Source organism: Cryphonectria parasitica, assembly GCF_011745365.1.
Source record: "Cryphonectria parasitica EP155 unplaced genomic scaffold M406scaffold_4, whole genome shotgun sequence".
In the NCBI taxonomy this organism is placed as follows: domain Eukaryota; kingdom Fungi; phylum Ascomycota; class Sordariomycetes; order Diaporthales; family Cryphonectriaceae; genus Cryphonectria; species Cryphonectria parasitica.
Genome location: NW_024468912.1, coordinates 2,077,650 through 2,102,285, shown reverse-complemented (window position 1 = coordinate 2,102,285; position 24,636 = coordinate 2,077,650). Strand labels below are relative to the sequence as shown.

Genomic DNA, 24,636 nt, shown 5'->3' with positions numbered 1-24,636 from the left:
CCTTCCTTCTGGTGGATCTGGAATTTCATTACCCCTTCATCCCACGTGCCTTTCCCTCGCTTCTCCTCCATCCTTCCTATCCCTTGTTTGAAGATATGTGCCCCCATTGGTCCTCCATCAACCCGTACGAATACGGGTTTGTGTGAGGACTGAAACGATTGCGAGCGCCTGCGACCTGCATCAGCAGCAAGCAGGTGAACAACGGCAAATTTGCGCGCCTCCCCTTCTCTCTCATTTTCTCTCTCTTTCTCTTTCTACAAACTATTTTCCGTATCATTCTTGAAAGCTGACATGTCCTAAATCCTCGTCCTCGTCTTCGTATGCTATGTACAAACATGGACAATCAGCCGTACCGATGCGACTGGAGCTGGCGACTAAGAGAAGTGAACTAGAATGATACCGCGCCCGCGGAAGGCCGTGCTGACACCCCTGGGCGGGAAAAAGACTGTGCACGAGATACTGTGCCATCGGGCCAAGGAAGTCGCGGGCATTAACAACGGCCGTTGAAATAAAAGAAAAGAGATGTACCAGAGTACCATGCACCAAGCATAGATAATTAAAGAAGTAACTAATGGCTGATTGTACTAGCACATGCGATTTTGATCGCGCCGGAACGGAACCCGCGGAGAGGGGTAAGGGCCCTTCGCTCTTGCCCGCGTCATTACAAGACGTCAAATCAGAAGTAGCGTTTCCGTTTTCCCATGTGCCCGCCGATTCGGTACACCACCTTTTCTTTTTGCCTGGAACTTTGGCTCGTGATCTTTCCCTCCCTCTCAGGTTACCATTCTACAATTTCCTTCTCCCCTTCTTTTGTGGCTCTCTCTTTCTCTCTATTTTCCTGCCAGGCCATATCTCTCAAGCCTCAACGAGGGGTTCGGCTGCCACCTTTTTCATGTGTACAAATTGTCACTGCTCTTTGCCTTAGCCTTCCTCGTCCAATTCCTTCTACCTCTCCCCAGTACAGTTACAACAACAGCGTCTTTAAATTCCTCAGGATAGACAGACAAGATGCCCGGCAGCTCGCGCATGCCTGTCAGCCTGCGTGATGGAATCACGAACGTCAAGAAGTCGCGGGCTGGCAGCTCGTTGCAGTTCCTGAACCTTGAGCTGTAAGTTGAGTTGGCTTGGCGCAACAATCGGATGACAAAAAGCAAACTTACCTCGGAACCCGGGAGTGGGCCACTTCAGCGACTTGACTGGAATGGGACTGACTGACTGACTGACTGGACTACGCAGGCTCAAGAACATCATCTTCTTCTACTTTCTCCTCAGGTGGACCCGCCGCTCCTTCTGGAAGCTCAAGGGCCGCGGGCTCATCGGCACTGTCGTCGAGCTGTACACGGACGCGCGCCGCATATCGTACGGATGGCTGCTGCAGGCGCCTGGAGTCCGCAGCAAAGTGAAGGCCCAGGTCGACGAGGCCAAGGCAAAACTGCAGCTCAAGCTCATCAAGACTGGCGAGAAGCGCTACCTGGCCCTGCCTAAGCAGGGCTGGTCCGACGACGACCTCCGCGCCGAGCTGGCCAGGCTGGCCGATCTGGACCACACCCGCTGGGAGGATGGCTACGTTTCGGGTGCTGTCTACCACGGCGAGGACGCCCTGCTGAAGCTGCAGACCGAGGCTTATGGAAAGTTCACCGTCGCCAATCCCATTCACCCGGATGTCTTCCCTGGCGTGCGCAAGATGGAGGCAGAGGTCGTGGCCATGGTGCTGTCGCTGTTCCACGCGCCCACACACGGGGCCGGCGTGACCACGAGCGGTGGCACCGAGAGCATCCTGATGGCCTGCTTGAGCGCGAGGCAGAAGGCCTTTGCTGAGCGCGGCATCACGGAGCCCGAGATGTAAGAGCCTTCCTTGGGCACCCTCGCGAGGATTTTCTCTTTTCTTAATTAGGGTTGCTGACCAGAATAAACTCTTGTCTTTCCGCAGGATTCTGCCCGACACTGCGCACACGGCCTTCCGCAAGGCATGCGAGTACTTCAAGATCAAGATGCAGCTGGTGCCCTGCCCTGCGCCCAGGTACCAGGTCGACACGCGCCGGGTCGCCAGGTTGGTCAACGCCAATACAGTTCTGATCGTGGGCAGCGCGCCCAACTTCCCTCACGGCATCATAGACGACATCCAGGGGCTCTCGAGGATCGCCCTGCGGCGCAACATCCCCCTGCACGTGGACTGCTGTCTGGGGTCCTTCCTGATGCCCTTCCTGGACAAGGCCGGCTTCGAGGTGCCGCCCTTCGACTTTCGTCTGCGCGGCGTGACGTCAATTTCGTGCGACACTCACAAGTACGGCTTTGCGCCTAAGGGCAACAGCGTCTGTCTTTACCGTACTGAGGAGTTGCGCGCGTATCAGTACTTTGTCAGTCCAGACTGGGCAGGCGGCGTGTATGCCTCCCCTGGTCTGGCGGGGTCCCGTCCCGGCGCGCTGATCGCGGGCTGCTGGACAAGCCTTATGAGCGTGGGTGAGGAAGGCTATCTCAACTCGTGCGTCAAGATCGTCGGCACGACCAGGAAGATCGCCGACCGCATACGCGAGTCGCCCGTGCTCTCGGCCGAGCTGGAGATCATGGGCCAGCCGCTTGTCAGCGTCGTGGCCTTCACCGCGCGCAGCCTCAACATCTACGACATCGCCGATGAGATGACCCACCGCGGCTGGCACCTCAACTCACTCCAAGATCCGCCCGCCATGCACGTCGCCGTGACCATGCCCATCGTGAAGGTGTGGGAGAAGCTCACAGACGACCTGGAGGCGGTCATCGAGGCCGAAAGGGAGAAGGAGAGGGTGAGGGTCGTCGAGGGGAAGGGGGCTAAAGGCAAGGCGATAGGGGATTCAGCAGCCTTGTACGGTGTTGCGGGCAGCCTGCCCAATAAGGGAGTTGTAGTGGACCTGGCCAGAGGGTTCCTGGATACACTCTACAAGGCATGAAGAAGGGGGGAGATGAGGCAGAGAAAGAAGCACAAGAAGCATAGTACATATTAGAGCACTGCTGTTTTTTGGAGCACCCTGTTACTGGAGCAGGCAGAGGGTTTATCGGGCATTGATACCATATCGTGGGAAGAACAGTCATAGTTATTACACATTTATACACGTGAGCAAGTACACCATACATACACCTAACGAATGAATGAATGCCATTGTCACCAATGTTGCCTCTCTCTGTTTCTCTCTTCTTGTCTGACTGATTTGATTCCGTGGATGTCAACAGTGGTTATAGACTAGACTAGACTACCAAATGAGTTTCTCACTATATAGGTTTTCCCATTCATTGGTTGCACTAGGAAGGAAATGTTTGTGTCCTTGTAGGTAATTTATTTGTTTATGTCTGTGGTCCTTCTCTAAGATGGACAGACTAGATGGCAGTCCCTCGGCCAACAAGTAGTAGTAGTAATAGTAATAGTTGTTGTGGTTGTCCTCTTTTCTCTCCTGTCTCTCTTTTGTGACCTGTACACAGACAATCCACTGAAACTTTATGCAGTCATCATCCGAATCTTGGAGGGAACCCCCCCCTTCCCTCTCCTTTCCTCTCCTCCCTCCGCAGGCCAGGCACCAAAAATGTTTTTGTACCCTTCCCAAAACCTTGGGGCTTCACCTTTCCCTGAATCATTCCGGTTGTAAAGCCTGTTATGCCTTGGTTATCATTGAAAACAAAGTCTCCCCTTGCCCATGGAATAATTTCCTGTAGTGGGAGATGGACACAACTTTTCAAGTGACCATCTTGCATGAGACCTTCCATCATGTCTCGAAGTTCCAGAGGCTTTTCATAGTTCCCCGCCCCCCGGCAAACTCTCTTTCCCACTGTGTCCTGGCACGTAGGACAAGACTGTCCAAACACAAAGAGAGGTTCTTTGTTTCTTTGCTCTGAACATAATTCCAACATCACACCTCCCACTCGAGTGGTCATGTGGTGCATCATCACAGAGAAGAATAGAGCCAACAACAAATGACTTGAGCCCCTTGATCCTCTGGTTTACCCCCCTGCCCCAAAATAGAAAGAAAAAAAAAAACCAACATTTGGTCCCTCTGCCTTCTCTTTAAAGATCAGCATTACGATCCCGAAACTGGCCAGTTCCTGGATCACCCTGCTTGACCAGGTCCTCAGCGTCACCAACCTGTCGCCTCTCTGACACTTCCATCTCATGTGGGCTCTTGAGCCTCTTGTGCAGTATATACCTCATCCCCAACGTCAATCCCTGGGACCTCACAACATCCCTCATGACTGCTGATTGCTATTGTAAAGGTTCCGAGGAACTCGACAGTCGGTTCAGGTGGAGGTAGACGTCAGTGCCATATCTGTCGTTGTGTGTCACAAGGTCAGTCTCAGCCTTGACAAGTTCTGATTCATGCCCTGATTCATTGGGTTTTGTCTTGGCCCTTTCATCATCCAATCTCCAACCCCTGGGCCCCCCACACCAGCATCACACACTCCTTGCCGTCACGATGAACTTTATCCCTCTGGGGAAGAGCAGAGGGTTCATTTACTTACCCTTCCATGCTGATCAATTTCAGATCGCCACCAAAGTACCGAGCATATAGTCTCGAGATGGGCAGGCCATATCCGAACCCCGCCATAGGCGCCTTGAAGTCGCTCTTGTCGAAGTCCGGATCGAGGCTCGGGGTGCGGTCAACGGTGGTGTACATGTACGTCCAGACCAGGGGGATGGCGCTGCGTGGGATGCCGCCGCCCTCGTCGGAGATCTTGATGGTGATGTCCTCCTTACCCTCGGCGACGATGACCTTGGTGACGGGGAACTCCTGCTTATCCTGGCCGTGGGCCTCGACGACGGCGCGCAGCGAGTTCTTGAGGGTCTCGAAGAGCATGTGGCTCAAGTGGCCCGGGACGTACATGAAGTTCAGGTTCGGGTTGCACACGAGCTGGATCTTGGGGGCCTCGAACAGGCCGTAGTGGTCCTCGCAGACGAAGCGGGCGTTCTCGATGGCCTCCTGGGCGAGTTCCATGACGTTGGTCTTGGTGCAGATGATGCCGACATAGTTGGGGTCAGTATAGTGGTTCTGGTCGCTTAGGGCGATGTGCTGGCCGATGAGCATGCGGATCCCGATGCGCGACATGTAGAAGCGGTCCAGGAACGACTGGATCGTGTTGTCGATCTGCATCCGCTGGCGCTTGCGCTTGTACTCGAGGATGCCCTGCGCCATCGTCGTCACCACGCCGTCATGTCGTCTCTTGATCTTGTGGAGCGTCTGCGCGAACTTTTGGTTGTACAAGTACAGGTCTGGCGGCCAGTCGCCCGTGTCGTCGACCATGGCAAAGTACCGCCGTGACGCCTGGTACTTCTTGGCCCATGCATTGCCATTGCCGCTGCCGTTTTGCTGACTGGGCATGGAGGAGTACTGGCCCTCTTCTATGCTGGGGTTAGAGGTCGCCTCGGACAGAAGATAGCCCTTGCCGGAGCCCTTGGAGGGTTTCATGAGCCGGTTCCGCACGTCTTGGGGAAGCTGTGGCCGTGGGAGCTCTGTGATCTCCTGTTGAAAGAGAGGGGAGGCCAAGCATCGTCAGCTACCATTCGCCCAAAGACTGACCTTGTCTCTTCTCTCTCTTTCTCTCCCTGTGTGCCTGTGTGTCATGGGAGGAGAGAGAGTTGAAGGAGGACGAAGAAGACGAAGAAGAGGGAACCAATGAGGTAGACGGGGTGTTGGACGAACCTCAAATGACTGTGCATACCAGTCAGACACCTTCTTGACGGAGGGCATCTCACTCAGGCCATCGGGGAGATTGTTGAGCTCCTCGACCCGGTGGGCCAGCCGTATGGGAAGCTCCTCGGCGAGGAACTGTGACGCGCGGAAAAGGGTACCTGGAAGGGGGTCGAGCTGTGAGCCATACGAAGAGCAGCCACCACATTGAGGACCGGAACCACGGCACACCGCCGTCGACAACCAGCAAACCTACCAGTAGAGGGCTTCTCGCCAAACTGCACCATCTGACGCAGGGAGACACCAGTCGCTGGGAACTTGGAGAAGTGCGCAATGCTCTTCTGTATTACGGGTGGTGATAGTGTTGCATATGTGTCAGTTGAGGCCGTCCATCATCGACACAGGCATAGGCACGTGCCAAGCAGTTTTGGCGGGAGTGAGGAGGAGAGAGAGAATATGCGCACCATGAGCCGATCGCTCTTCTTCCACGACATCTTGGTTCGTCGCGTGGGCCCCCACGGTTCCCAGAAAGACAGCTCTTCGATCTATGATTGCACCATTGAAGGTCGTGTCATGCCTCGAGTACGGCAATTGGTGTCTTTTTTTTTTGGCCTGTGGAAAAGGTTGGGTGGGCAGCGCGAAATGGGTCGAGGGTCGCAGGGGACCTTGAACTGACTTGACGGATGAGTCTTGTCGTCGAGGAAGAGCGCGCTTAGCCGAGGCAAGGCGCGGCGGGACTTTATCGATATTGGATTTTGGGTTGGGGGTTTCCCGGGTGGGAGGGAACTGGAGGTAGGATGAGAATGACGCAACAACTTTCTGTCTCTCTCTCTGTGTGAACTGGACAGGGAGGGAAAATAAAAATACCACAAAAATCTGTGGGGATTTGACGAAGAGGAAGGGGTGAAGAGTGTAATTGGGATGGATTATCAAGAAGAAGAATTGTTGCACAGAACGATGCACAACTTGGAGAGGAGAAGAGTCAGTCAGGGAGAAATGAAGACTGGTGATTCTTGGAGAAGCACAAGAAAACAGAATGTGTGACAGCAGGTGCCGAAGTTCAGTCAGTAGTGGTGGACAGTGGTGGTCATTTCAGTGGACTCTCTCTCTCTCTCTCTCTCTCTCTCTCTCTCTCTCTCTCTCTCTCTCCATTCCCCTCCTTCTCACGCTATGTTTCTGTGTCTCTAGGCCGGCATTTTCCCTTGCTGCTAGGCTTTTGGAAGGGCAAGCTAGTCAGTTCATTAGTGGTGGGGCACCCATCCCCTCTCCTGTGCACCACTAACAGCGGGCAGTATTACAGCTGCAGTAGTGCGGTACTACTGTATTGTACCGCTGTAACCATAGTAGTAGTCAATCTGGGGCTTCCATGTTTCCGGCAGCACTACATGTAGGCAGTCCCTTGTCCCGACAGGTGGTTCACCTCCAGACCGCCTTACTAAACAGTAGTACCATTGCAACAGTCATTGTGATATCAGGTCACGGCCTTGCTACTATGTACAGTAAGAGTACATGTATGCTGTCATGTTCTTTAGCACTCAGCTGAGTTCTGCATGAAACCACACATAAATCCCCTACGTGCACTGCTGAGAAGATCATAGCAAATGAGGGGGTGCAAAGGCTGGCTGGATATACTAGGGAAGTACTTGGACAGGCTTGAAAGAAGAATAGTGGAAAGACTTCTTGCTGTGCTCTCTTCTTCTTCTCCCCCTCCCCCCCCCCTTTCTTTTCTCTGCCTTCTTTCATTCCTCCTAGATAGAAGTCGTACGGGAACGAATGGCAACCGAATCTGCCCATTTGATTACTATAACTCTGACCAAAAGGCTGGCGAGCTTCCTGCCTCAAATTATGACATAGTAATACTATTTTAGGCTCAACTGATTGGCTGCTGGAATATTCGTCATATTACTACTGCAGTACTCCATACTTTTCTTTAAAAACGGCCCACTTCCACTATGCCATCTTCATATTTCCCTTGCCAGCAAAGTGAACAAACATAGTGCAAGCTACCACTGCTGCTACCAACTGATCCAGATCCAGATCCAGATTCCGAGGCCACAGTAATCACAGACACTGCTCCCCATCCTCCTCTCTGTCTTCCTGCTGAGCACCCCACCAGATCCGAATGGGTTCGAGGCATGCCTTATAGCCATCGAGGATCTGCTTATACTGTTCACTGTCCACCCTATGATGCGAGCTGGGCAGCAGTGTCTTCCTTGTCTTCCCATTCTTCATCCTTCCTCTTGCTCGTTATTATTTCTTTCTTTCTTATTTTCTTCACCTTTCCACTCCAGCCAGCCACCTGCATCAAAGATATTCCAATGTGAAGCGAACTGTGAGATTTAGCCCAAGGTTTGAATGCTTAACTGACCTCCGTGATATGATCTTGTCAGCTAATTACCATTCATTCTAAAAATGTATTATTCTGGTGTAGCCATATTCCTTGAAATTTCCTTGCCCAGGTACGAATTGAATGCAGTTTTGTTTTCTTGAACAAGTGTAGCTGTCTGTGCTGGTCCCGAGATACTCCAAGTGCTTGAGCCGAAGTCCGTGAAACCGTTGTACTTAGTCTCATAGTCAGCATCTTGCTATGTTATGATATCATACAGAATAACGTTGATGCTTTGGTATTTGATTTTAGTACTCAAGTCCTTAGTAAGTAGTCATGTGAAAATGCGTGTTTGGCTGTGCAGGCGTTGTAGTACTCTGCATGATTTACTGTATTTCATAGCCTCGCCAGGGGTCGACTTACACGTTGGCAACGGCAAAATTGGGACCAGAGAGACGTCAACATACTATTATTCGAATGGGTAATATCCACTTTAGTAGGGTGGTGTTCATCTACTCTATATCAATGGGTTAGTTCGTTAATACTGTGTACAGTTTGGGCCTGAGCAGACTGGAACGCACGTCTTTTGATTTACTCCTGTGCATATCAATTCAGCATGGAGGTGCATAAGAAGGTGGAAGGAAAGAGGAAAGAAAATAAGATTTCCCAGGTCCAATGGATAATGCAGGGGTCCCACTGAGAACCGTTGCAGGGTGCTAGACAACAAATCATGAAGCTGTCATGCCACATCATTTGATGATCCATCAGGCCCGTAATTAATTGTTCCCCATCGTTTCTGCTTGACTTTCAGAATACTCAGGGGCTGAGGATGCGCTTTTCGACCGTCCCCCACGAGCAACAATCAATTGGCCAGCACACCCAAGCTTTCACCCTGTGCTAAGGGAATTGGTGAAGAAGTATGGAATAACCCGAAGAAGAAGAAAAGTGTCCTTCATATTGACCTGTTGACCGTACAGTACTAACACCCACGGACGCCGCTGCCGCCCCAGCTAAGGAGAGCACACAGCAGTACTAAGTACTTAATTAGTGAGGTAGCAGTAGAGGCAGGGGCCATTCCGAGCATCCTTCACCAACGAGACAGAGTACGTGCCTACAACATCTTTTGGTCGACAAGCTGCTGCTGAGTTGCAGAGACAACTCACTCATACATTCACTCACTCACTTCCCTCCTTTTGGGCGATGCGCAGTCTTGTGCGCGCGCACACACACACATACACACATACACCCTCCTCTTAACTCCCAATGAACTTCCACATCTCCCCCTTCTCGCCTTTACGACCTCAGTTTTCCTCAGGCAACCTCGGCAGCGCACGCTCCTCCCATCAGCTGCCTTCCCGCCCCTCTTCCTCGCACCACCAACATGACCTCGTCCGCCACCACTCCGATAGATCCAGCCCCGTCAGGATTGCTGTCGAGCCGCCTCCCTCGGGCTCGGATGACGGCGACGATGTTATGACCAGTGATACGGGCGTTGACGATGACACGGACTCCCTTTCAGAGGGCTCGGCGGCAGACGACGTCACTCAGGACAGCCGCGACGTGCTCGTGCAGCGGCTGAATGACCTAGCTGAGAAGCTGAGCACCGCGGCGAGCGTAAGGGCTGCTAGCGTGGAGGCCCTGCATAAGCAGGTCGACGATATGGAGAGGACGCTGCGTGGGGCCGGGAGCAGGGACCGGAGCGCAAGCCGGCACTCGAGCTCGACGAGGAGGGATGAGACGGATGTGAGGACGGGTTTCGGAAGTAGGCGGAGGAGAAGAAGGAAAGGGTCGCTGCAGCTGCCGCCCGGCGGCGAATCGCCTCGTGGCCGCGACAACAGCTCACTGGGCATCATGGCCCCCATGAGCCCCTCGTGGTTCATGTCCCGCTTCCAGCAACAGGGGCGCCCGTCAACAGCAGGCCGGGAGGGGCCTGCCGCCGCGGTGCAGAACTCGCAGTCCCTACCTGTCCCCTCCGAGATAACGACAAGCCGCCAGCAGCGACCACCGGTCGAGCGTCTTGACTCAGCAGATGCCGGCACCAGTACGACGCCGCCGAGGATATCTTCGGAGGTGGCAGAGACCGTCGTCATGGAGGCCGAGAAGCTGTGTTCGGAGATGGCCACCGTCATAGAGAGCCTTCGGGTGCGGCGCGAAGAGTCAGATGTGATTCCTTCCCTTAATTCCCTTTCTCTCTGCCGCTCCCCCCCCCCCCCCTTCTTTTTTTTTTTTTTGTGTTAAACTCCCTCCCCCCTCCTTCCCCCGGCCCAATGTTTTAGTCAAGCGCATACGGTTACTGACCACGGCTTTTTTCTCATGAAACAGCATTTACACGCAGTACTTATCAAGCGAGAAGAGATGGCAAATCAGCGTCTCCTCGATAGCACCACCGCCATCAGCCGGCTCGAGGATGTCGTGGCCGATCACGAAGCAGAGCTGAAGCACCTACGCCTGGAGCTGCGCGCCATCGAGGTACGCTGTATGGGCTACGTCCCCGAAGGCGCTGATCCGGAGCTGGACAGGTCCATCCGCAACTGGAAGGACGACTGGAGAAACCTGCGGGAGCGGTTCGCGGCCAGGAGGGGCAGCTCCTCATTCGTCTCTGGAGATGAGGATTCGAGCATGCTGTCTACGCTGGCGGCGACCCCGTCGTCGATGACGATGAGTTGAGTGAGAATTATCGTAAAACAATCTTTGTCGAGGTGGTTGCGAGGTCCTGCTCTTTCTTCTATTATAGTGATACCTAGTGAAAGAGTCTGTACCGTAGTCGTAGACGACAGATCCATTTCCACTCCTTCTCCCTGTGTGAGTGTGAGTGTTTGTATACACAGACCAAAGAACATTCCAGGTGAGTCAAAGAAGAGGTGGCGGCTCGCGAGGTGGACGATTAAAAAGGTGTCTTTGAACAGCTTGTTCAGTTTTCAAAGACTCAATCACTGTAAGAATCGATGGACATATTCTTGCGTCCTATATACCAACCACATTTCAATGCCACGCTTTGAATGAAAGCAAGTAGCTCTCTCTCTCTCTCTCTGTGTGTGTGTGTGTGTGTCTGTTTCTTTCTTTATGCACCAAAAATCAAGATGGCACCTGACAAAACCCAGAACCCAGACAAAACCTTTGTCCCCCCATGAACGCCACATTTCCCATGTCAAACGCCCCCCCCCCCCCCACTGGAGAGAGATTGAGAAAAACAGTCCGAGTATGGAAAAATTTACCCCGAAAACCGTTTCTATTCAAACAGCTATGATTGCCCACAGGTCACCGATTTCTATAGGCTGACCTCCACACCATGGCCCAAGGCTCCGCCTCGGCCTCGCAGGTCGTCTTCTGGACTGATTTCGCGCACTTGGGGAAGCGGACGGCAAGATCGCCAGTCTGGTACTCCTCGCCGGTACCGGCTTTTGAGTACGAGTTGATAGTTCGCTGGGGCACCAGGGCCAGTCTCGACAGGATGGTCGGGTGCCACTGGACAATGTGTTCCTGCTCTAGACGTCAGCCGTTTGTTGGACTTGTCCCTCAGGACTAACCGACTATGCGTGGAGGCGTTTTGTTTCTTTCTTCTTCTTCTTCTTCTTCTTCTTCTTCTTCTTCTTCTGCTTCTTTTTTTCTTGCATTACCTACCAGTGCATGCGTCTCGGCCTTTTGAAAATTATAGCTCCGGTAGATCGGGTCGAACCAGGTCTCGAGGAGGTACCGCGACCACTCTGAGTTGCGCAGCACGAAGCTCGACGTCACCAGGCCCTCCTTGTCCTGGGTCAGCACCAAGTCCACGTCTCCGCCGCCCAGGTGCGAGAACGTGTGGATGATGCTGTCCGGGGGGACGACGGGGTGGTCGACAATCATTGTAGCCTCTAGTTTTGCGGGCGCCATGACGTCTCTGTCCACCGATATCTGCGGGTTCATGATGAACGTGTCGACGTCCACGTACCACAGGTACGACGCGTCAGGAAACTTGGTCATGGCGTGGCGCATCGCGACGATTTTGGTCCATGAGCTCGGGGACTTCTTGAGGTCGTAGTCGCCGACCTGCGGGAAGAATGTTATGTAGCCTGATGACGGAGAAATCCGTCCTCTTCAGTCAGCCTGATGTCCTCCTTTTTGCTGCATTCCTCTTGCCTTGAGACACGGTTCTCTACCTCCTGTTCTTCCTCATCGATACAAAACCCTGTGGCCACACCTTTTTCTTGGGGGCGGTGACGTACCATGCCTTTCGGCGTAAAGTTTCCTGTTCTCCTTCAACAACTCTGTATACTTGGATCCAAACCTCCTCTCGTCTAGCACCGTCACAATCACCGCGGGCGGTCTCCCCGATGGGACATGGTTCGCCAGTCCCAAGGGCCCGCCGGCGGCTGGCGTCGAGCTGCTGCCGCGCGTGACAAGCCACACCAGCGCGATCAGGACAAAGACTGCGATCGCGACCGCATGTTGTCGGTACCGCCGCGGCAGGGCGAGGCGCCTGACAGATTGTAACCTGCTGCTGCTGCTGCGGGGTTGGAACGGCGCCGGGTTCGAGTCCTTCCGCGCAGGGTACGGAAGATGCATGGTTCCGAGGGTTCTAAGATGAGGCGAAGTTCGGCAGGAAGGGGGAAAGGATTGCACGTCGAAGGGGTATTTTCGCGATCGTCGAAGCTCGTGAGTCGGATTGGGGCAGGCCCCTCAGGGCTGCGGTGGGTGCGGCGGCGGCGGTGGCGGCGGCGGCGGTGATGGAGGAGCCAACCTCGGCAAGTGGAATCGGGCTGTCAAGTACACACGTAGCTGTCGCCGGCGGATGGAGCGCGCGGTGAGCAACAGAGGTAGCAATATGAGTGATTATATCGTCGTCGTAAGGCGGCGCGAGTGCTGCTTTCGGGTGGCGGTTCAGGAGATGCTCGTCGTGGCTTCTGATCGCTCGGGCGAGCGCCGAACAAAAAGAATGCCTCGGGGCTAGCGCCGATGTCTCAGACCCGGACGGACGAATATGGCTAAAGCAATGTGCGCGCAATAACAATTCCTCAAGAGGCGACGCTCAAAAAAATCAAAAGAGAAGACGTCGTCGGTAGGTGCGACAAAATTGTGGTGGTCGTGGTTGTTGTTGGTGGTGGTGAGAGAGCAATTGCACAATATTGGTTGCCCAATAGTGGGTGCTTATAGGTACTTAGATGGTACTGCAGTACGAGGAAATCAGCTGCATTGCGCTTACTACGGTACCACCGTTACCCATTTACCACAGTACAACAAACTAAATTGTATGAAGGATGAAGAGTCAAGTGCTGACGGCTGACTCCCCGAACTCTGCTCTCAGGGGCTCAGTTCAGGCCCAGAGCCAGGCTCAACTGCTCGCTCGCTAGATGCGCCGCCATCCATCTGCGTGCATACCTGTTGAGAGGGTACAACGACCGAGGTATGTGATGCCATGGACTTTTCCAGTACATCGATTGCTACGTCAAAATGGACCCTTAAAAGCACATACTACATTATTTCAGGGACTAGGACCCCATTTCGGCTCTGATCCACCTGTCAAATACAATCAGCACCGAGCACTCTTTTAGGGATCCTGCAGCTTGCCGTAACACGCAGGAAACGAATAGAAAGACCTGCAGACAGAATCGCTTGTGAATGGTATGGCAGATGACACTACACCACGGGAATTTGTAAGGAGAGAATGGTTTCTGCGAGAGCCGACCAGTCAGACCTCTCTCGCCTCTCACCTGAAGAAAGCACCCCTGCGAGAGCTCCTCCAGTCCTAAGGAAATAAAGCTGACAGCGGCCTCCTTCTGTCCCGTATACTAACTTTCCTCATAATTCCCCCTTCATCGAATGCTGGCCTTGAGTGAACCACTGATCGTACTCTTCCAGGATTTTGGCGATATTGGCTAAGTGGTAGGAATGAATTGGTATGACTTGGTACACTGACGCTAGCACAGTATTTACTCAAAAATGTATCAATCTGCTGCTGAAGCTGCGCCTCCGTAAATGTGACCATGCGGCCCGAAGAGCAGACCAAGAATGAGGAAGAGGCCCGAGGATCTCTTCCCCAGCGTCCGAGTTGACATGCTCGTACTGGTCCATGGTGGAAGGTGAACAAAACGCCCACAGTCCTAGGAAGTGACGAGACCTTCATCTTCGCATACAGACTAGTTGCAACAGCATGGTAGAGCAGATCCGAGGCAACTTAAGAGTGTGCGGTTCCATAAGAAAGGAGCTGGGGTCATGCATAGTGAAGTCGGCTTGACGACGGACAGGGAGCGCGCGATAGATTGTGGGAAATCATTGCTCTTTCTTCGTCTCGGCTCCTACATCTCCATCCTCGTCATCGTCATCCCCTGGGACGTCGATGATCGTGTCGCTGAACTTCTCTAGGAACCGGGCAGACAAGGCGCTGACGCCCTTCCAGACAGCCTAGTCAACGTTAGCAAGATCGTCCACCATACGTGTTCAAGCACAGTGACAGCCTACTATCAGGAATGTCGCTACTCCAATCATAACCACAAACATGTTGATGTTCTCAAGTCGATCACGTCCTCCCCGACGTCTACCGCCGACCCGGACATTCCACCACTGCCATGGTCTGGCTATGAGGAATGACTTGAAAAAGCCCACTAGACCAAGAGCAAGGAAGCCCCTGGTGAAATGCCATGACCACGTATCAGGCAGCTCATCAGGGATCCAGTCACCTAGTTCATCATAGTCATCGTCCAACCCAAAGGTGAAGTCTAACAAGTTCGCCACTGGGTCAAGTGTTCCCAGGCGAAGAATGGGCTCGGCAACAAACCCGAGTACGAAGACGGCCAGCAGCACTATCAGTACGGTGAGGGCTGCTCGTACGACCTTGCTACTGACCCACCTTCCCCAGGTCAGCCGTTCCAGGCGGTACGTGTATTTGCAGGTCGGACATTCCCACAGGTTGCGCTGCGCTGGCGAGGCCATTCTCCATGCGCGAAGACAGCCTTCATGAACATACTTCTGGGAACCTTCTATTATGGGGGTCAGCAAATGTTCCTGCGTGATTGGTCTTTTTCACACAGCTGTGAGTAAAGATATGAAGAGAGGTGAGCTCCAGACGGCTTTCCAAGGGAGTCATTATCGACCAGGACGACGGATGAGCCGTGAGCAATACAGATTTGACATACTGCACTTGCAAGGCCGCATAAGTCTCCCAAACTCCGGGTCTTCCGAGATGTATCGGACGCGAGGCTTCCTTCCCAGGAACTGTGTGGTCGTGCTAGGAAAGTCAAATGTTGGTTGCACCTCTTCGAAACATATCCTGCAGGTCCGGGGTTTGTATCTCGCCCCATCTGCCTCGTTCGAGTCCGCAGCTGCAGCGTGGGCATCATGGTCCTGCGCGGCATCAGACCCACCACCAGATTCGAAAGTTTCCGCAGCAGGTGGTGGTACCTCAGGGACCGGCTCGCCCGGTTGCCCAGGAGAATCACCCCAAGACCACGTCGGCTCTGGAACCGTGGCGTCTGCGAAAACACCATGATCAGACATAGCGTCGTATCGATCTTTGTGCAGAAGCTGGTAAAGTAGTTCGTCGGCGACAGAAGGGAAAACGATCCAAAGAACGGATGACAAATTGTCAATCCGGCAGCATTTTATGTTAGAAAACGTAACAACCTGCCGAATTCGCCTGCTTGCAGATCATGGAGACGAAACTGAAAAACGTTGTCTAAATACAGACATTACCTCGAGGTCAGCACACGTGTGGAGTGGCAACTGTTGTGAGTGAGGCTGCCTGTTGTGGTTGGTGTTAAAGGGAAGATTCTAGCTGCGAGACACAGAAAAGAGAAAGAGCTTCCAGGCACTTGCAAGGGGGGAGCTTGAGTGGGTTTGGACAGCTGGAAGGTGCCGCCGGCAACCTAGCTTCCAGGCGTCTGTGGTGTGGCCCAAGCGCGGCCCCAGCTTCCCGCCGCGGCTGACGTTTTGAGAGCCACCTTCGAACGCGCAAGTGGTCGTGCCTATTTGGAGCTTCCATACACCACAACCTTGACCAACCCGCAACCTCGCACCCGTCGTGTGCACCACCCATTCTTCATTCCCATAACAGCCAGTCTCTGAGAAACCTCCCGAACACAAATCTGGCTGTAATCGACAAGTAATCATGGCCGATCGATACTCTTTCTCTCTCACGACCTTCTCCCCCAGGTGAGCTTCTTTGCATGCTTGACACATGTGGACGACATGTGAGCGTTTGTGCTAACCCACGAGGAAATAGTGGCAAGCTGGTGCAGATTGGTCAGTATTGTTCTCGCAGCTGAGAACAGAACCTGTCCCCTTGAGATATCTCATGTTGAGCAGGGCATTGGACTGACAGATTCGAACAGAGTATGCCCTGAACGCCGTCAACCAAGGTGTGACGGCACTCGGCATCAAGGGCAAGTAGACGAGATCCCCGGCTGACTTGAGGCTACCCCTGCGTTCCATACTGACATAGAATAACAGCTACCAATGGCATAGTCCTCGCCACCGAGAAGAAGTCCTCCTCACCCCTCGCCGACCCCTCGTCCTTGTCCAAGATCAGCCTCATCACCCCCAACATTGGCATGGTCTACTCCGGCATGGGTCCCGACTACAGAGTCCTGGTCAACAAGGCACGGAAGGTTTCGCACACCGAATACAAGCGCATCTACAACGAGTATCCACCCACAAGGATATTGGTGCAGGACGTCGCCAGGGTCGTGCAGGAGGCAACGCAGTCTGGAGGCGTGCGGCCGTATGGTGTCAGCTTGCTGATCGCAGGCTGGGACGAGGGTGTCCTGCCAGAGGAGGAGGTCGAGAAGGCTGCCAAGTCTGTGGAGGGGGAGGGTGGCGTGAAAAAGCTTTCGGGCAAGACGGGCGGTATCCTGAAGGGCGGCCCTATGCTGTACCAGGTTGACCCCTCGGGCAGCTATTTCCCATGGAAGGCCACGGCCATCGGAAAGAGTGCCACGTCGGCCAAGACATTCCTGGAGAAGCGGTATACAGAGGGTCTGGAGCTGGAGGATGCAGTACACATCGCACTGTTGACGCTGAAGGAGACGATCGAGGGCGAGATGAATGGCGAGACCATCGAGATTGGTGAGCACCGTTTTCCCCCTTCTACCCTCTTCCCCACCCCCTCAAAGACAACCCTGTTACAGGACTTTCAAACCGACCAACTGACTGGCATGACTAGGCATTGTTGGACCTCCAGCAGACCATCTTCTCGGCGTGGAGGGAGTCGAGGGTGCCAAGGGCCCGCGTTTCCGAAAACTGAGTCCCCAGGAGATTGAGGATTATCTTACGAACCTATGATTTAATAATCACCGGTGATCCACGGCTGTACCATAGAGCAGATGCATAGAAGGCAACGGACGGATAACTTGATGTCATGAAATTATATCCCGGATGAATGTGGCAATCTCTCGACAGTGATGAAAGAGCCCCTCGGCCCGGCTACGACCGCCACGGGTGTCGTTTTGTCTGACAAGTCCAGCTCGACCTCCTCCCAAACGTCTGCGCGCTGAGACTTTATGCCCAGTTGTCCGTTCCTGTTATCACCAATGACAAAGACGTGGCCATGTGTGGTCAGGACGATTAGATGAGCGTCCCCGACAGCAACGTCGGCTATGTCGTGGTCATCGATGTCCATAGGAGTAGGCCCGCCAACGAGGTCTACAGGTAGTGTCCTCTTGCCGAGATGGCCGCCCCAGACGTACAGGTCGTTTCCCTTGGTCAGCGCAGCGAGGATATATCCGCCAGCAGCTATTTTTGTGATAGGACCGGTAGGCAGATCCTGCAGGGAATGGACTAGGCCCGGCTTGTCTGATGGGCTGAACTCGTCCAGATCCCGCGCGAGACATGGCATATAGCGCTCATCTCCCCAGGTATACACGCTACCCGTCGAGGTGAGGGCCGCAAAGCCCGCGTCGTAAGCGACCACTTGAACACAGTCCTGGAGAGCCGGGAGCTCTTGGCCTGGCGCACTATCGAGGACGTCCTTGAGGGAGTTGAACTGCTTCACAGCACCACTCGGGGTCCTGATAACCTACAGACAGTGCTCGTGTGAGTAGTTTTTTTCTTTCTTCCTTTTGGCTGACTGTACTTGATGATGTATAGTGAGCGAGACTGGTGAGAACGTACGACGAGTCCATTGGATGCCTCAGCCATAGTGCGATATGCTTCAGGGTCTTTTTGGTACAGCTGCAAGTGCTCTCTGGGGAAGTAGCCTGCCGTCCTTACTACATGATGAGCACATTCTACAATGGTGTGTGACAGGAACGTCTGCACATGCTCAATCTTGAGCCTGCACCGCAGGATAGGGGTAAATTGATAATAATCATCTGGTTCTCTTGTGTGGTCGTCACTTGCTGGATTGTTGTGGTTGTTGAGGCAGAGCTGACCCCAGGCGTTGAGTCCCGTGGCCCAGAGCTCCATCTGAGTGAAGGTGGACTGTAAGTAGCCGGCTCTGCTGAAAGCTATGAACTTCTCAGATAGGTCAATCCGAAAATCAAGTCCCTGTCCTGTGACCCGATACTATTATGCAGAAGAGTCGAGAAGATGGACTGGAGTGCATACGACCAATTCGCCCAGAGTGAGGAGGAGACGCCGCAAAGATGTAGACCTATCGTCATACGCGGGCGTTTAGGAAGTGGCCAAGACGTCCGCAGGTCATCAGTCTCCGCCCTTCAAGAGTCCAGCCCAGGTGGATCCACCAACTCTTTAAGATCAACTGACTGACTTTGCTTGTGTAGTCTGCCTGTCTTCTGAAGCAGAAGTACAATATGGAAGAAGAAGAAATAAGGTATAATTACTGCCCGGCCCACGAGGCGCAAATATGTGCGAGTTTCGCTTATGTTGTGGCTAGAGGTAGAGCGAGGGATTCTGCAAAACCCAAAGAAGCGCTATAAACGAATGACAGCGCATAAGATGATATATCGATCTGGTCGTGTGTTCCTTTGGCTCTCCGCTGTGGGCACGCAACAGTTTAGGAACACGAGAGGCGGGGATAGTGGCTACAGTTGTTATATGAGATGCTGTGGGCTCTATGGTGCCCGTTCCTCGAAACGGATAGATGCCGCCCCCCCCCTGCGCTCATCAGGCGGGGGGGGGCAGGACGTCCTGTGGGGAAGGGACGTCAGGGTTGCAGTTAGTGCCAATCACCCGAAGTGCTTCAACCTTAAAACACCTGTTCCATACGGTAAGAACGATTTACCATGTACCATAGTACATCTATCTTAGCAGCAACGCTTAGGCACTATTACAGGATGTTGTTAGGGCCTTAGCCCCCCTCAGAGTACTCGACTGCCTGCAGACAAGATCACCCTAGCGTGGACAGGATACACTTTGCACTTTCCATAGTACATCCCACTGCCACAAGGGCCGAGACCTTACCCCTGCTGCAACGGAAGACCTGCAACCACAACGACTTGAGCTGGTTCTCGAAGGCAATTGATCATCCCAACCTCACCTCACTCTCAGGCCAGAAAGGCGAATGAATTAGATCCAAAGACGTATGAGGATTTCTCATTACGGTCGAACGAGCATATACATACCCTGCCCCTCCAATCTCTCTCTCTCTGTCTATCACTTCAAGGACCAGACCAACGAATAACCAACCCCCCTGAAAGAGAGGACCCGCAGTTGGCTTGTCTTGTACCCTCAGCTGCAGCGAACGCGCCTCCAAGGGAGGCTCAGATTTATTCTAGGGCAGGGGCTGGGACTGGCTGGTAAACCAGCTGCCTCATCCATCCATCCATCCAAACGGAATACTTCGCGAGGACTGCCGCCCCCCTTCGGCATCTTTGAACCACCACCACCCTCACTCACTGCCACCTCATCGCTTGTCGCAATGCACGAAATCGTCATCGCCTCAGCCAATCATTGACCCGACCACAGCAAGACAAGCAATAACCCCTCTCAGATCGACCCGCAGCCATCTTCTCATCACCATCATCATTCATGACTGTCCACACATATCTTCATGCCCACAGGATTCCTGACGCTTGCATGAGCGGCTGAGATGAGCCGGGATAAGGGAAAGAAGAAGGGCTTCTGGAAGACCCTCTTCAAGCCCAAGAAGAGTTCGGCCGAGCACATCGGGGACAAGAAAAATGGCATCTTACCGGTACTATAAACCCTCTCTGCCAGTTTCTTGGCTTTTGTTGCAAATTGTAAAGCGGCTGCTTCTTCTTGACACATGTCACTGACACTGGTACCTAGAAAATCGAGGACACTGAGGACCCACTACCGACCACACGGCCGCGGAGGTTGAGTGACCCGGAGTCCACCATACAGCGAAAGCCCAGCAAGCAGAACATCCCCTTACGAAGTGCCACTCTCCAGAGCCTGCAGCCCCGGAAACTGCACAAGCGCCAGAATTCTGAACCACTCCCATTTAAAGGAAAGGAACCCGCTTTCGCCAATGGCCACGCGCCGCGCTTCTCACCTAGTCCTAGGGCTTCGCATGGGGGCCCGGGAACATGGCCGCCACCGGGATACGGCCCTGGGGCTGAACTTCCTCTAGGCCATGCTATGGATTATATATGTAAAGGCGTCCCCGCCTTCAAAGGCCATATGCGACGGATACCTCACGCCGGAGATGAGTTTTGCTCGACATACGCCACCGCGGCTGGGAACCGAGGCGAAGAGGATGACGGCGTCAACCAGCACGACTCGATGACCCAGCTCATGACCATGAGAACCATGGGCCCCGGCACCGCGTCTCGTCCCTGGGCGACGATGGAGCAGCCCAGCTACTCCTTCTACTTCGGCACGCTCCCCGGCACTGTGACCCTGAATCAGTGGGCTACCACCGCCAGTGCCAGGCCACCAACGATCGCCCTGCGTGACTCGGGGGTTGTGGCTCGTGACGTGGATTTGGTGCGCATCTTTGGCAGGCTTAAAGACTTGGAGTTGGGGCTGGAGGACAATGATGTCGACTACATGTACAAGAACCTCTATCGGAAGTTCCTCAAGGACCCAGACCGTGTCTTGAGTCCCCACAAGACTCTAGACAAGCAGATTACCGACCTCATCTTGGTTCTCACCCGCCCAGACCACTGGATAGATTTCTCGCAGGCCAAGAACCAGATCGTCACGCGGTTTATATTTGACACGGCACATGTCAACCACGAACAGTATGTCAAGTTCTTCCACCAGCTACTTCTGAGCATGGAGCTGGACCTGCGCATACATTCGAGACAGCATGGCGAGTGGGCCAAGGAGAAGCTTTTAGAGCAGCTGCCACCGGCTATCAAGTGGAATTTGGCCCTCTCGAGAAGGTGGCGGGATAACGTTAGGATAGAAGCCTATGGGAGCACCGCTGACCAAGGTGCGCCAGAACGCAAGACACAACCACCGCGAGCAAGAGTTCTTTGTGCTGACAGACAGGTTTGTAGTAAAACTACGGTATAAACTGAAGCGACGGCAGGTCAAGATGATCAAGAGGTTTGCACAGATGATGAAGTGGCCTAATCTTGCCGAGACTCTGGCCTCTCTGAGACAGGGCTATGATGCCTCAAATCTTGATGCCATCAGCTCCCATGCCATGGCCTTCTTCAGCGGCCTGGTACTACCTGGCGTGAGTCCCTAATCTTCCCAGGGGTGGGAGGGGGGAGAACAAAAAGAAGATAAAAGGAAGGCAAGTCGTTCCTGAACTGTGCTGACACATAGACTAGCCTTCTTTTCCCTTCGTCATGATGAACGCCCTGATCGACATCGACCCGGATGAGGCCACCGACGACCTGGCACTTCTCATCCACCTGAACCCGAACTGCGGTTTCCAGTATCGGAACAGTTACACCTACTGGACGTCGACCTCGATCGTCGGCAAGGTTCTCGCCCCGACCTGCCATGAGGTCGCAGGCTGGGTCGGTCCAGCACGACCCACACCGGACCTGAGTCGCTCTCAGATTGCGCGCGTCCGTTCCCGCCCGCCTCGACAGCGACTGACCCCCGAGGACGTGCGCTTGATGTCAGAACGCTCCGACCCCTTGGGACCCCCCACAGATGCGTTCCCTGTAGAGGATTATGACATGATTCGCCCAGACACGGACAATATTGTCGACACGGTGCGCATCGAACTCCTCTCGATGAAGCCCTGCGCGGAAAGGATGGCGGACCCGGGACCTAAGTGGTTCAATGCAGCGATACAGTTCGCCATCGACGGTGTCTCGTGGCCTCTGCGCCTGACCTATGATGTGCACTTCATCTCAGCGTGGCCGTGCACGCAGGGGCCGCACCCGCTGTTCTACGACTATACTTACCTAGCCGTCGCGGCAGACGAGGTCATCTCGATCCGCGACTGGGCTGGGCTATACGGCGCGAGGAGTAGGGTGGACCTCAAAGGATATAAGTCTGTGGCTGAGGGAATCAACGACGCCGACGCAGACCGCGACCTGTCCGACTCAACAGCAGGTGAAGGCTCGTCCAAGGGGCGCCGGCCGTCGATGAACGGAAACGGGAACGGCCACGCGACGACGAAAGGAAAATCAGGTGATCATAGCAAGGACGAGGAGGAAGATGTCCTGGTGATCGAGGCCTTTGGTGTGCCAGATAATGAAGTGCTGGCCAGGGCCTGGTGTGCACACTGGGGGCTGAGCGCGGTGGTGGCGGATATCGGGAAGACTTGGTGAGTGTGAAAAAGATTGTTCCATACACCGAGAGCATCACAGTCGAAATCTTCTAACACTTCTCCCACACAGCATGGCTTGTGCCATCCGCGAAGCCTACGCTGCAGTTCTGACCGTTGTCATCCTCGTCGATAACAGCAGCAATCAGGCCTCGTATGATGATTGAGAAGAGGTTCAAGTCGAGGTCCGGGATTTCTGGTTTGCACAAAGCGAGGTCTCACAATATGAAATGATTTCGTTGCTACGACTAATGATATTTCGAGGTCAATTCAAGCATCCGGCATAGGAGTATCAGGAATGGGGGAGGGGTTGGGAGCGTATTCGAAGAATGTGGTTATTGAGAGAATCTGGGGCAGCGGCGCGAGGAATGTCCCCATGGCACTGGGGCATGGGAGTTTGGGTATTTTCTCTCCTGTTCATTGGGATTTTGAAGCTCTGGCACACAGTCCAACTGCATACCGTTCTCATTATTGAGATTGGAATGAAATGAAAGCCTCATCTCTTCTTTTTCCTAGTCGCACTCGAAAGCTAAAAGAGGGAGTCTTGGGTGAGAGAGAGATGGGTTGTTCTGGAACGAAGCCTGGGTCTGTGCCCAGATTCTGCCAGGGCGACCCATGATGCAACCAGCCAACCCTGCAAAAACGCCGACACTCTGAGCTGTTCGTACCTGTAGAGCTGAACACCTCTCTCCACCAAATTTACCGATTCTCCCTGCTACTGCTACAACTACCTCGCCCTGTAGTAGCGGTTATGTTCTCAGACACCAACTGCCTGCTGTCTGTCCCCCTCTCGTCATAAACCCAAGAAAGAAAGAACAAGGGGGATAATGGCGTCCCTCCTCGTCATCATCTTTGCGGTCGAGGTCGCTGTGGCTGTGGTGAATACCATCGGCGCCGCAACCATCAACAACCTGGTGAGGCTTTCTCCGACACCTCCCCTTACTTCCTATTTCCTATGTATTGAGGCAGTTTTTACCTGGCGGCATGCTGACAAGAGACCGGTGTCATCGTCACAGTTATGGAAGCTCTACATCTCCGCCCCGTCGGGGACGTCGAGGCAGATCCGCGGACAGCGCGAGCTGCAGCAGTCGTACCTCCAAGTGCGACATGACCTGAACGCGACGAGCAGCCAGGACGAGTTCGCGAAATGGGCGAAGCTGCGGCGGCAGCATGACAAGATGCTGGAGGAGCTGGAGAAGTCGAGTACGTCTGGCTAACCTACACACTCGTTCATTCCTCACTTGCACCTCTCATCCTCCACCCCTCCCCCGCCACGCACACACACACTCTCTCTCTCCGTAACTCTACGTACATTCTTCCTTTCGGGAGCATGGACGGGCTGCTGACCTGGTGCATTCGGCCTTGTGCACATAGAATCCGGTATCGACACGACCAAAGCCTCCTTCGACAAGACCGTCAACGCAGTCCGGTGGTTCTGCACCTCGGGAGCCCGTTGGTTCCTCCCGTTCTGGTACTCGCGCCAGCCTATGTTCTGGCTGCCCCACGGCTGGTTCCCACACTATGCGGAGTGGCTCATCTCGTTCCCACGGGCGCCGATGGGCAGCGTCAGCGTTGTATCCTGGCAGCTGGCGTGCACGGGTGTGATCACGTTGATTGCGGACACCATAGGGGCGCTGGTGAAGCTGGTCCTGGACATAAGAAGTGAAGGTGGTTACACGTCGTCGAAACAGAGAGAACAGCCGTTCAAGGCCAGGGACACGGACAAGGCAGACACAGCACAGGGCACGACGGAGAAAAAGAAGGAGGAGCCTTCCAAGAAGGACACATGATATGAGCGTGCTGTGTAGATATATTACATTATGGCCTTGCAGCTACGGATCCCCCATGGCAAAACAACCCTCAAACAAACAGGGACTAAAAAGAATGCTCGCATGTCTCTCAACAATTTGACGCAAAGTTCTTCATGGCCGGTGAGGACTGAAACTCTGCAACACTAAGTGAGATGACTCTTGGCAGAGTACTTGGGCTCGCTCTGGGCAACACTTTGACTCTAGCAACCACTGGAAATAAAAAGATTGCTAAAGCTTCGAAAGTGCCCGGTCTTTGGTTGGGATGGATTTTATCTCGTCGGA

General features: G+C 53.9%; 11 protein-coding genes across 11 annotated transcripts; 6 read left to right on the top strand and 5 right to left on the bottom strand.

The window, feature by feature from the left end:
- Positions 1-1,008: 1,008 nt before the first annotated feature.
- Positions 1,009-3,094, top strand: M406DRAFT_276542 (PLP-dependent transferase; the record flags this gene model as incomplete). Its single annotated transcript, XM_040918287.1, has 3 exons — positions 1,009-1,109; positions 1,237-1,842; positions 1,931-3,094. The coding sequence occupies 3 exons, from the start codon at positions 1,009-1,011 to the stop codon at positions 2,922-2,924; spliced, it is 1,701 nt and encodes a 566-aa protein (XP_040776808.1). The 3' UTR covers positions 2,925-3,094.
- Positions 3,095-4,225: 1,131 nt separating this feature from the next.
- M406DRAFT_38827 (uncharacterized protein) lies at positions 4,226-6,142 on the bottom strand (the record flags this gene model as incomplete). Its single annotated transcript, XM_040924075.1, has 5 exons — positions 4,226-4,289; positions 4,483-5,399; positions 5,661-5,809; positions 5,890-5,989; positions 6,113-6,142. 5 exons carry the CDS (start codon positions 6,140-6,142, stop codon positions 4,226-4,228), a joined length of 1,260 nt encoding a protein of 419 aa, XP_040776807.1.
- Positions 6,143-9,211: 3,069 nt separating this feature from the next.
- On the top strand, positions 9,212-10,676 carry M406DRAFT_356082 (uncharacterized protein). Its single transcript, XM_040923353.1, has 2 exons — positions 9,212-10,137; positions 10,297-10,676. The coding sequence occupies exons 1-2, from the start codon at positions 9,238-9,240 to the stop codon at positions 10,639-10,641; spliced, it is 1,245 nt and encodes a 414-aa protein (XP_040776806.1). The 5' UTR covers positions 9,212-9,237; the 3' UTR covers positions 10,642-10,676.
- A 556-nt stretch (positions 10,677-11,232) lies between these two features.
- Positions 11,233-12,516, bottom strand: M406DRAFT_38663 (family 34 glycosyltransferase; the record flags this gene model as incomplete). Its single annotated transcript, XM_040924066.1, has 3 exons — positions 11,233-11,454; positions 11,596-12,044; positions 12,177-12,516. 3 exons carry the CDS (start codon positions 12,514-12,516, stop codon positions 11,233-11,235), a joined length of 1,011 nt encoding a protein of 336 aa, XP_040776805.1.
- A 1,319-nt stretch (positions 12,517-13,835) lies between these two features.
- M406DRAFT_322110 (uncharacterized protein) lies at positions 13,836-14,626 on the bottom strand. The gene is made up of 2 exons (XM_040919602.1): positions 14,410-14,626; positions 13,836-14,352 (listed from the first exon to the last, which is right to left on the bottom strand). The coding sequence occupies exons 1-2, from the start codon at positions 14,446-14,448 to the stop codon at positions 14,221-14,223; spliced, it is 171 nt and encodes a 56-aa protein (XP_040776804.1). The 5' UTR covers positions 14,449-14,626; the 3' UTR covers positions 13,836-14,220.
- A 111-nt stretch (positions 14,627-14,737) lies between these two features.
- Positions 14,738-15,679, bottom strand: M406DRAFT_356080 (uncharacterized protein; the record flags this gene model as incomplete). Its single annotated transcript, XM_040923352.1, has 2 exons — positions 15,084-15,679; positions 14,738-14,927 (listed from the first exon to the last, which is right to left on the bottom strand). Coding segments are annotated over exons 1-2 (549 nt in total), but the record flags the coding sequence as incomplete, so codon positions are not given.
- A 315-nt stretch (positions 15,680-15,994) lies between these two features.
- M406DRAFT_346040 (N-terminal nucleophile aminohydrolase) lies at positions 15,995-17,310 on the top strand. Its single transcript, XM_040922135.1, has 5 exons — positions 15,995-16,098; positions 16,169-16,188; positions 16,278-16,328; positions 16,396-17,010; positions 17,108-17,310. Exons 1-5 carry the CDS (start codon positions 16,055-16,057, stop codon positions 17,224-17,226), a joined length of 849 nt encoding a protein of 282 aa, XP_040776802.1. The 5' UTR covers positions 15,995-16,054; the 3' UTR covers positions 17,227-17,310.
- On the bottom strand, positions 17,309-17,893 carry M406DRAFT_257544 (RCC1/BLIP-II; the record flags this gene model as incomplete). The annotated part of the gene is made up of 1 exon (XM_040917180.1): positions 17,309-17,893. A coding segment is annotated over one exon (585 nt), but the record flags the coding sequence as incomplete, so codon positions are not given.
- A 480-nt stretch (positions 17,894-18,373) lies between these two features.
- On the top strand, positions 18,374-18,882 carry M406DRAFT_322108 (uncharacterized protein). Its single transcript, XM_040919601.1, has one exon. It carries the CDS (start codon positions 18,472-18,474, stop codon positions 18,649-18,651), a length of 180 nt encoding a protein of 59 aa, XP_040776800.1. The 5' UTR covers positions 18,374-18,471; the 3' UTR covers positions 18,652-18,882.
- Positions 18,883-20,382: 1,500 nt separating this feature from the next.
- M406DRAFT_276533 (uncharacterized protein) lies at positions 20,383-23,059 on the top strand. Its single transcript, XM_040918286.1, has 5 exons — positions 20,383-21,244; positions 21,312-21,493; positions 21,591-22,247; positions 22,347-22,543; positions 22,617-23,059. The coding sequence occupies exons 1-5, from the start codon at positions 20,446-20,448 to the stop codon at positions 22,708-22,710; spliced, it is 1,929 nt and encodes a 642-aa protein (XP_040776799.1). The 5' UTR covers positions 20,383-20,445; the 3' UTR covers positions 22,711-23,059.
- Positions 23,060-23,370: 311 nt separating this feature from the next.
- M406DRAFT_276530 (uncharacterized protein) lies at positions 23,371-24,584 on the top strand (the record flags this gene model as incomplete). The annotated part of the gene is made up of 3 exons (XM_040918285.1): positions 23,371-23,457; positions 23,560-23,746; positions 23,918-24,584. 3 exons carry the CDS (start codon positions 23,371-23,373, stop codon positions 24,331-24,333), a joined length of 690 nt encoding a protein of 229 aa, XP_040776798.1. The 3' UTR covers positions 24,334-24,584.
- Positions 24,585-24,636: the final 52 nt, after the last annotated feature.

Coding starts and splice junctions, on each gene's coding strand:
- M406DRAFT_356082 (XM_040923353.1), top strand. CDS start 9,238: ATGAACTTCCACATCTCCCCCTTCTCGCCTTTACGACCTCAGTTTTCC. Junction 10,138..10,296: donor TGCGGCGCGAAGAGTCAGAT/GTGATTCCTTCC, acceptor CTCATGAAACAG/CATTTACACGCAGTACTTAT.
- M406DRAFT_322110 (XM_040919602.1), bottom strand. CDS start 14,448: ATGTTTGTGGTTATGATTGGAGTAGCGACATTCCTGATA. Junction 14,353..14,409: donor GAGTAGCGACATTCCTGATA/GTAGGCTGTCAC, acceptor AACGTTGACTAG/GCTGTCTGGAAGGGCGTCAG.
- M406DRAFT_346040 (XM_040922135.1), top strand. CDS start 16,055: ATGGCCGATCGATACTCTTTCTCTCTCACGACCTTCTCCCCCAG. Junction 16,099..16,168: donor CTCACGACCTTCTCCCCCAG/GTGAGCTTCTTT, acceptor ACGAGGAAATAG/TGGCAAGCTGGTGCAGATTG. Junction 17,011..17,107: donor TGGCGAGACCATCGAGATTG/GTGAGCACCGTT, acceptor TGGCATGACTAG/GCATTGTTGGACCTCCAGCA.
- M406DRAFT_322108 (XM_040919601.1), top strand. CDS start 18,472: ATGGACTGGAGTGCATACGACCAATTCGCCCAGAGTGAGGAGGAGACG.
- M406DRAFT_276533 (XM_040918286.1), top strand. CDS start 20,446: ATGGATTATATATGTAAAGGCGTCCCCGCCTTCAAAGGCCATATGCGA. Junction 21,494..21,590: donor GCGGCCTGGTACTACCTGGC/GTGAGTCCCTAA, acceptor CACATAGACTAG/CCTTCTTTTCCCTTCGTCAT. Junction 22,248..22,346: donor TATACGGCGCGAGGAGTAGG/GTGGACCTCAAA, acceptor GGCTCGTCCAAG/GGGCGCCGGCCGTCGATGAA.